General features: G+C 41.7%; 1 protein-coding gene across 3 annotated transcripts; it reads right to left on the reverse strand.

Annotated features, from left to right (window-relative positions):
• Nucleotides 1-635: 635 nt before the first annotated feature.
• Nucleotides 636-10159, reverse strand: gje1 (gap junction protein epsilon 1). 3 transcript variants are annotated; one of them, XM_041975643.1, is made up of 5 exons: nt 10028-10159; nt 9878-9939; nt 8626-8808; nt 6653-6850; nt 636-2683 (listed from the first exon to the last, which is right to left on the reverse strand). In XM_041975643.1, the coding sequence occupies exons 2-5, from the start codon at nt 9905-9907 to the stop codon at nt 2486-2488; spliced, it is 609 nt and encodes a 202-aa protein (XP_041831577.1). In that variant the 5' UTR covers nt 9908-9939; nt 10028-10159; the 3' UTR covers nt 636-2485. The 3 variants fall into 3 exon arrangements, with proteins under 3 accessions (XP_041831577.1, XP_041831576.1, XP_041831575.1); XM_041975642.1 differs by having other exon boundaries at nt 10024-10159; XM_041975641.1 differs by lacking the exon at nt 9878-9939 and having other exon boundaries at nt 10024-10159.
• Between the last annotated feature and the right edge of the window lie 223 nt (nt 10160-10382).

Here is a 10382-nt window from a genome sequence, read left to right on the forward strand (position 1 = left end):
ACAGTTATCTAACTTCCTCCAAGTTGCCTTGATTTTGGCTTCAACCTCCTGTTCCATGGTGCCTCCTTCTTGCCTTTCCTTTCATATTGATATTATGATCAAACATTTCCAACACATAACTTTCTTTGTGTACAGTGTACATGGCCCATGGTAAACTAAATAAAGCTGTACTGTATATGCTGTATTGCTGCATTCACATCAGCTAGAAGACTTTCTGGTGGCACTTTGTATGTTTGAGGGATTAAAGATGGAAATTAGCTCAGAGTGCTACACTCTGGTACATCCTTTGTTATCAATGCTGCTGTACATGGTCCCTGTTCAATAAACAACAAAAAAAAAAAAAATGTTCATTCACAACTGTGCTTGGCATTGAAGTCATTTCTATGCCCATCTTCCCCACTAGACGGCAGTAATTCTGTGGCTTTAAAAAGGTTTACATAAACTTTACAGCTTCAGAAAAATCATCAAGCAGTCAGATAAAATATTCTGGGAATCATAATTCATAAATAAATCTGACCAATCAACAGTTTAAACAACAGTTCAGGTAAAAAGAATAAGTCTAAAATGCTGTGGACTGATGCTGTGGTGATCCTGCACCGTATGGGCTGCAGGTCTCAGCAAACCCATTCACATGCAACATTCTCCTGGTTGAATGGTTGACATTTTTATTGAATGTAAACAAGGTGACAGAACTTTAAGGCAGAACTTAAAACCATCTTCCACTCAGAAACCAGAACGCAGACGAACCCAGTTCACAGGAGCCACATACCTGTTTCAAACCCTTTTAAATCCTAAACCGACCTTGGGATCACTCGAACAGGCCAAGGACTCTGGAAATGTGCATCCAATTGGTTTAAAAAGGTTTGAAATGAGGGTTTGATCCACTTTTGTCTGGAAATGCAATTTTGTACCTGAGATGATAAACAGATTGCTGAAAACTTCATAACAAAAGTTGGATGGATGTCTGATTTAAAAAAAAATCACATGAAACATAAGAGGTAATAATTTTCACAGTATAGAGACACTGACAAGGTAAGATGACATAAATGAATACTTAAAGCAAAGAAATGCTGATATAACTGGGGTAGAGGTAACGCTTGGTTGAGGAGCAGCAACTCTGAACCCGACTAGAACAATAATAAGCACCGAGTTTTGTTTTTCTGAGAAGTATTCAGCGCTGCTCATCTGAACAAGTTTAGACCACTTCAGTCTCACCTTAGATGCTGGATCATACCACAACGCCTCCAACATCCTCCAACATCTCATCACTGACTGTCAGCCAGTTTGCTGGTACAGTGTATAAAACTTGAATCAGAAGATGGTGCATTACAGTCTACCTTGTTTTAACTAAACAAACATCATTTCAATATGTAGCACTATTATATATCATAAAAATTCTCATTTCAACACTTATGTATACCCAAATTGGAATATTTCTGTCTTTGATCTTTTCAGTTTAAAAATTTACATTAGTAAGTGTTTAGTTACTGATTTGGTTTTCAAATCAATCATATCGACCCCGTCTGAGCTTGGACCTTTGTGAAGTTCTTACTGTTCAATCATTTTTAGAGATAGCATCTCAACACTTTGATATCTTTACATCTGGTGGAGGTAAACTGGTGGTAAAGGTGAAGGTTGTTTAGGTACCAACAACCTTGAATATGAAATTACTGATCGATCTATCAGAGATCAAGAGCAACTTCACACATATTGGAAGCAATAACCCCTACCCTGCCCTGGATCTGTTTGTCCACACCAGCCGGGAACCTGCGGGGAGCCTTTTACTTGACACAAGTTCTTTAAATTAAAGCATTCTGCAACTTGTGTGAAAACTCTTGAAATAGTTGGGTTCATTGTTGGGACTCTATAAGTGAACATGGTCCAAAGAAGTGACATTGAGCTGGTTTGATGAGCTTCGTGGGTTTAGTGCAGATCAGGGCCTAAAGAGAAGTGCAGCTAATGCTTCCAAGAGTTTCTTTTGTAGAGTATTTAATGTAATGTGGAACTCCAAGAAAAGGATCACAGGGACCCCACGCTGTTATGAACCACCAGGTTCGTGCCAGATCGAGCTTTCCTTGAACTCAAGGAAACCTTTAGTTTCTTAGTAGCACCAAGAAGCTGATGCCTGATTCTCAGTCATCTTATGGAGAAAAGAAAACCAGAAGTTCTTTCTATCCCATCCCACAAAGTTTCAGTAGGAGGTACAAGTTCTGTGGCCATGCCATCCATCTGTAAACCTCTGGGCACAGCCAGTACAGACCCACTAACATCTGAAGTGCGACCAGGGATAATAACTCTATAGTTGGCAACAAACACCAAGAACATGCTTTAGACTTTCCAGCTCTGACATCATTACACCTTCTCAATCTTCTTGGTACCACTCACTCACGATGGACCACAGTGAGGTTTGGCTCTCGTGTTAATTTCCTGTTTCGCAGTAATGTTGTGTATCTTCACCTTCTGTATGTGTGCGCTCATGTTTGCGTCATTGATTGCTGAGATAGCCAAGTCGCCGGCAGAGTATCTCAAATATCTCAGCAATGCAGAGGAGTATGGTGATGATGGTGAAGGTGTACATGGCACTGAGAAAGATGGTTTTTTCAAAGTGTTCGGGCACCATGCACTTGGTCACATTAAAGGTCTTTTCCAAGGCGCTGGCGTCACACATGTACAGTGGGTGAACCTGAGAGAAAAACAGAAACATAGCAGTTACCAATGACCTGTCATTGAAAAACAATGAGCTTATAGTTCCAGTTTGGCAGGTATTTTTTTGACAAAAAGGCTGCAGTGTTTGCACTTTGACGGGAGTTTCTCAGCTACTAGAGGTATTGACTGTGGTGTTCCACAGGGCAGCGCTCTAGGTCATCTACTTTTTTTGTGTGTGTGTTTTTTTTTTTTTTTTTTTTAACCAAAACAGCGTTACAAACCAATTTATGATGTATGCTGATGACTCCACATTGTTCAAGTCCTAAGATAAAGTAATGCAAAATTAACTTGATTTTGTATCAAATTAAAGTGTCCATCCATCTCGTCACAGTTTGTCTAGTAACGTAGATGGTATACACAATGCTCTCTTTGGGTTAAAGGTTGAGGAAAAACTTTTAAATAAATTTAACAGCTTTCTTTCTTGGCATTTGTACCCTGGCAAAGCCCACTAACCTACATGTGTGGACTTAAAAATGTGTGTTCTGTGTTTTTTTTGTTCTCTCTCTATTGGATAAACAGCAGTTATTCTTGTGGCAACTGATTCAAATAAACAAAATAATTCCATATATAACCCCTGGATACTGTGGTATTCAGTGTAACTCATCACATAGTACCACCCAGTATCCAGGGGTTGTCTCAGGCGAGGGAAAGCAAATATGGTTTATGAGGATGTATGTTTAAAAACAAAACAGTAAGAACCCATACAAAACTTCATTGTCCTGCAATGGAACAACTTAAGCGATGACATGAAATCATGTAAAACAATCATCAAAATGGGATTTTTTATATGGGACTATTTAGAAATAACATACTGAACAAATCCAGGATGGAAATATAACAGATTCCCTTTTGTTTTGTTTAGTTTTTTTTGTTATTGGGTGTTGGAGGGACATTCAACCATGAATCACTGTGAGTGTATGGGTGCAGGTATTCTTTATTTGATTTTATATTGACACAATTTTCTGTGATACATTAAATATTAATTTATATAAACACAATTTACAAACTAGGGCTGTCAAACGATTAAAATGTTTTCTGACTAACCACAGTATCGCTGTGGATTGATCGTTATTAATCACATTTTGAAATATAAACAGGTGTTAAACCTGAAATTGCAGCCTCAATAAATGCGTGTTTGACGTTGAGATAGAGGTGCTTCTGTGAAACAAACTCTTTTCTACTCTGTCTGCAAAGACAGTGTGTTTGTTGATTGCTCCATCTTTGTTTTTAATTCTCAAATTTTGTGTCTAAAAGTTAAACAGATTTTCCAGATTCTTCCATCGTGCTTGGGTCATAATCATAATCATTAGCTGCTTCTTACCATAAATGGTGCATTCTGGATGATTCCTTTAATAAAACAAAAGTTAAGCTACTTATCCACATATAGTCTTAAAAAAAATAAGGATGAATCATCTGCATTGTGGCATTTCTCAGACATTGTCATGGTCTTGGGCTGAGGTTTGTTTTTCCCAGCTGCCTCTGAATGCGTCTTTCCTCAAGCACTGGTTGCTGATGCTCTCTACCTGCGTTGCTTCCTGCAGTTTTACTACTTCTCACTGCCAGATCGTCAGTCGTCTCCAGGGTCAATCCAGCTCTACTCCACCTACTTTTTTCACCTTTGTGTATGACTGTTTCGCCATCTCTGGGTTTGTTGTACCTGCCTTCCCCAGCCTGGTAATCTCTGCTTCCTTCTTGTGGTTTCTCTTGGACTGTCTTATTGGATTGGCGATGGATTCTGGACGGAAAGGAACACTGGACCTTAAAGAAATCTCTGTCTGAATCTAAGTATTGGAGCCCTGTTAACCCTCCAGTTTTCATTCCAGATTCTAACCAGATCCCCGGAGCTCTCAGAGAGGATACCTGTAAGGATCTCATCACATCTGTTGGTACGTCCCCTCACTGCCAAAGTCACTCTACTTAAAGTTTCATTCAGTTTCTCACCTCTGTTCTCTTATGTCCACAGAAGAGCTACCTGCCAGAACCTGACATGACTTTAAAGATAAACCTGCCTGAGTCACAATAAAATACTAATTGTCCAATTCTGAGGTCTCTGATCTTCTCTTGGTTCAATCTGCTGACTCGTTTCAGACATGTCTGACTTGTGAAATGGTGCAAAGGGTTTTCAGGCTCCCTAAACCCTGGCTCTATGTGATTCAAACACCCAAATGACAAAAACCAGAAGCTAAGACACCTCAACCTGTCTCTGAGGACATGGCCTCCATTTAAACCACACAGGCTCTGAAAAGTGAAAGCCTCCCCAGGTAGGGAAGCACAGCTCTAGATCAGCCTTTTCCAAACTAGGTATCCCGACCCCCATGTGGAGTCCCAAGATAATTTCTGGGGGTCGCCAAATCGTTGTAAAGAAAAGTTTTTATTTGGGCTGTCAATTTACACATTAAGAGATTAATCTGTGGAATTAACGAGTTACATTTTTAACTCATTAATGCAAACAAAGTTATTACTGATCCCATATTAAAAATCCTAATTTGGCATCATCTCAATGAGAGAGTTTTGTCACAGCAGTGAATCCACCCAAAACCACTTTATCCTCCTTATCTATGAAGATTCTGTTTCAAGCCTTAAATCTGGAGGATGCTGCAGGATGACCCATCTGATATCACGCCAGTAACCCCATAGTCGTCCACGCTCCTTACCAGTGAGCTGATTCGAACACCAACGTACGTTATCTCGGGGGCCGCGGCTCAAAAGGTTTGGGAATGACTCTAAACGTAAGCCTGGAAAACTGTCAGAATCTTACCAAATGAGGAGGATATGGTGGTTTCTGGTGGATTCGGTTCAGCGCTTTAAGAAGGCGCCTACATGCCCAAAACCAGCTTCTCCTGCTGAGATGGAGCCAACGTTTATACGTTTAAAGTCATTTTCTTGTTACTATTTGTGTTTGCGTGTTAATTTTGAATATAAACATGGAAATGGTAAAAGGGGGTCGGCTTTCTGCCTCCTCCTGTTTCAGACCACCGTGATTTAAAGGAAATGTCTGGAAACATTGTCTTGTTTTGTTGTTATTGACTTCTATTATTATTATTATTTTATTATTATGTTTATAATAAACTTAAACTGAAAACTAAAAGAAAAACTGAAAACGTTTAATTGAAAACTGAAATAACTTTCCTCTGGATCCATGTTGGTATTTCAGTGAATGAGGCTCATTAAGGGAATAAACACAAGGGTGTCACTAACTTCTTCTGGCACCTCGAACCTGAAGGCAACATCTTGTGTCACAATATTAGGTGCCAGGACGAGGACGATTGTGCACAATCCCGCAGACACAGCTACCACATGAAAGGTCAGATTTCTGCACCGATGCTGCCTTGTTGATGCTGCTGACACAACGTTGTGAGGGTACCCAACAGCCTTCATCATCCTGCTGCTTACAAGGTTCATACTAATCCCTGCTGGCAGCAGCAGCATCTAATGAACTTTATTAAATTCCTTCATCCTGTTTTTACTCGTCTGTAGGCTCATTTTCATAGATTTTATACTTTAATGTAAATGTTGAATGTTATTTTCAACAGGCTGTAGAGATAAAGTTGAAATGGACAAAAAAAGTCTCCATAATATGTTTACTGTCATATAACTGCTTCTAGACAGTTTTTGGGTTCAGAGTTAGAGCTTAAGAGGATCATATTTCTCCTTTTCTTTGATAAAAGACAGATACCGTTGTGTTTATAATTAAAATTATGATCACTTAATGAATATAGCACCTTCTGTCTAAAACACCCCCCTTCCTTACAGCTGATGAACCAACCATCTGATGGACGCAACGCCAGCGTGTTTTGATGTATTTAATGTAAATGATTTCCTACGATCGTCTGGTTGAATGTGAGCCAGCTGATCTAGACGAGCTTTAACTCCCCTCAGAGGAAAAGTACAAGTATTCCTTTGGACTGGAGGTGTCTACAGACTGGACGTGGGGACCTGGACACACCTGAAAGCCAAAAAGGTGGCTCTGCAGCCAGAAGGCGATGACTTCCAGAATGATTCGCAGAAGAACAGAAATGATGTAGAAGACGGTGTAAATCTGCCGTTCCAGGATCTCCTCTTGGTCGATGTTCTTACAGGCGGCATACAGGTGGAACACCGCCCCCGGAACCAGCACGGTTACCAGCTGTAACGCCCAGAAGACCTGGGGAGGGCAGAAATAAGCCAAGGCTGAAAGTTACACAAGGAAAAGGCCAATGAAGGAGGTGAAAGCAAACAGCCAATGAATTCATTTCTGACTTGGCATATTGGTTTTAAACTGGTCTTCCAGATGGTGCAGCTGAGGCTAGCAGGTGTCACTTAGGAAGAGAAAACCTTTCATGCTGAGTCAGCTTTCTAACTGCAGATGGGAAGTTGGACACAGCTTTGTCTTCTGCTGGGGATTCAGTTTGCTTTTAGTTTCTCCCCTGTGGCACGGCATCAACAAAGAATAATGTCCTTCAGCTCCTGTGTTGTCTTTTGTTTTTAGAGCTTGTTACAAACATTTCGTCCGTCTGCACTAACACTAACAATAACAAGCACTTTCTTTAACTTCCCATGAATCTAGTCTGCAGGATTCGTCTGAAAAGCAGATTTATTTTCCACTTTAGAGCCACAGTGTCATGTTGCCTGCTCCCTGTCTGCACCGATCCTTGCTGAAAGTGATGCAGGACCTTTATTAGGACGAACGTAGACTCTGTTCACACATAAGAAGAGCAGGAGGTCCAGAACTTGTTTCACACATGCACGGTCCCCCAGAGTCAAATATTCACAAGCTACAACTACCATAAATAACCTGCCCGGCTGAAAGAAGGGACATCGAACATTTAGTGTTCAATCTAAGCCTCTTCTACAATCCGATGATGGGAGAGTCAGACTGTGGTCTGAGTCCAGGGTTCGGGTCTGGATGCTGTGGTGGCACAGACCAACTCTCTGAGTCAGACATATCTACACTTTCAAACATCCTTCCTGACTTAAAAAACACATCTACGATCAGAACACCCCCAGCCCACCAAATGCAGGCCCGAATCTGTTTAGGTGTAACCTGGATGCAGGCGGGCGATCTGAACCTGGATCCACCCGTAGAGGACTCGGTTACATGGGACCGCATATTAATGCCGGCATAGTTTCTCCAGTAAAATGACTTCATTTAATGATAATATGCCGGACACGCGTAATGTAGAGAAAGAAACCAGCTCATTTACTGCTAGTAGATCATAACAGAGCAACAATAAATCTATTAAATGTTCGGGTTTCTGTTTTGATGTTGGTGTTTGGACCTAAAATGGTTTCAGGTTCCAGTATGAGCAGCAGGAGAAGCAGCCGGATATCCGACATGTCATACATCACTTCCTCTCTGGTTCTCTGGATGGTTCATGTGCTTTCACACTGTCAGGGTGCCGGAAACAAGTTCACTTGCAAGCTGACTGAGACCCCTGGTTTTAAAGTGGACCACAGTTTGTGTCTTTGGTCCGCAGACAGACCAGACTATCCGAGGAAGTGGACCAGGGTTCATTTAAAGCAGACAAACAGTCTAAAAGTGAGTTCAGAGTAGATTACCTTAGTTCTAGTTTAAGCATCAGGAAATGACTTGGTTATGCTGTTATGGTCCAACTTTACAACCTTCTAAGAATCTGGTCCAGCAAACCGGCTCATCTTCTTCCACTTCTTCGTCCAGACTGAAGCTCACTAAGCTACGGTTCAGTCTAGAATCAGAACAGATGATACTCTGGTTCTGCAATCTTATAAATCACAAAGTTTTAGCTGGTTTGATTGGTCACCATAAGCAGCTTCTCATTCTAGACCAGGGGGTCAGTGGCCTGCTGAAACCGGACCTTGAGTTGGTTTCAAGGCTGCTAAAACCTAAGGAGCTCCAGCCAGCACCAGAACCGCCTCACCTGGAAAGGTCTGGCTGTAGCTTTCCGTGTAGTTTGGTCCCACCTGAGGTGTTATGGGTCTGAACTGGTTGTAACAGAACAGGTTGAGCTCTCGACGGTCGGGGTCACAACTGAAGTGCAGAGCCTCATTCCCGTAGACGGCGAAGCCAAGAACGCCCAGGAAGAACATCCGCACCGAGCCGAAGAACAAGGTGTGGAACTGGCCTATCACCGTAGGAGGCCTGAGCTGGACAACACATGCAGAGAGTCACATGTCAGCCGTGTGAAAGGCTCACACGGGAACATTTATTCAGGACGAATCACATGCTCATTAAAGTGAACACACACACACAGAGTCAGAAATAAAGAGAAAGAAGCTTTGTCAGCCAGATAAATGCTGCTGGAAACAAAACATTTCCCATCTCATCTCTTTACCTGCTCCACACTTTACCAGAAAATGATGCTCTTATGTCACTCAGCTACACGAAGACGTTAGAGGACGGATTAAAACTCATGAATGGAAACAGATCAGTGTCCTTTCATTTCAAACCACCAGAGGATCACGGTTGGCTCCTCTCGGCTAAAAGGCTCAGCTGGAAGGAAGAAAAACAGCCCTGCTCTGCGCGTCTACTTACGCATCCTTCATAGAAGTTTTTGATGTAGTTCAGAGACATGTCTTGCTGGTGGATATCCCCCGTGTAATCCCAAGGCTGCTCTGGATCTTCATGGCCGGCCTGCTGCTGGCACCAGTTACATGCCACTAACAGATGGACTCCAAAATCTGCACCCGAACCCCTCTGCCTCTCTCTCCTGAAAGCCCATATCAATGCACGCTCTTTGGCCTTTTATTCTTCCATCAATTGACTCACTCAGTAGAAAAAAGACAACAGAGACAGAGGGGCCAACAATGGCCTGGAGGGGCATGTGGTCCCTGCATTATAATCCCTATACAACTATGTCAGCGAAAACAAAAAACACCTCCTGATGCAAACAATGCAGCAGAGATGGCAAACAGGCAGCAAAAATACAATGCACCTTGTTAGGTAAAGGACCATGGAGCACAGATGAACTTCATGCCTTTTCTTACTTTTTATCTTTAAGATTTGGAGCTTTATTTATATATATATAAACACTCGCTCTTTGCTGGGTTGACTTTTTATTTTCAAATAATAAACTAGTTTAACTAATATTTCTATAAAGAAAACAGAGACTTGGTCACTTATCCAGAGCTTACTTCTCTTTGTTTGGTTTGTTGAGGTGGACACTTGTGGTCAAATCAGAAACACACAAAGTCAAAGACAAGAGTGACAACACACCCGGCACTGCAAATACTTCTGGAAGAGCATTGAGGAGCTGCTGTTGTCCCAAACACAGTCCCCTTGGCCACCAACACAGAAAGAAAAGCCCGATCAAACTTCAAACTCCAACAGCCAACAGTGAAAGAAAATGGAAGTCCACACACCAACCGTAATCCTGGCGGCGTGTTGTTCATTCCCCCCTCTTTTTTCCACTCAGGGATCCTAATCTCATGCCAGTTGCGGGATTTTGCGGGACACAGAACGGAGTCAAGCCAGCTGGAGTTGATGGGCGGCACTTCCGGTCGCTGCTTTCAAAATAAACAAAAGAGGAGCCGTAAACGCAGCATCAGACTGGAATGTAACTGGAGTAAAATCTGATTTAACATTTTCCTTTTAAGTAAAGTTACTAAATAATACTTTATTTATAAAAAGCACCCGTCAAGATATAAAATCATAAAATGTTTCACAAGAGCACACAATGGATTTCGGAAAGCAGATTTTGAAAGATGTGTTTTAACTGGCT

This window comes from Melanotaenia boesemani, chromosome 22 (assembly GCF_017639745.1).
Source record: "Melanotaenia boesemani isolate fMelBoe1 chromosome 22, fMelBoe1.pri, whole genome shotgun sequence".
Lineage (NCBI taxonomy): Eukaryota > Metazoa > Chordata > Actinopteri > Atheriniformes > Melanotaeniidae > Melanotaenia > Melanotaenia boesemani.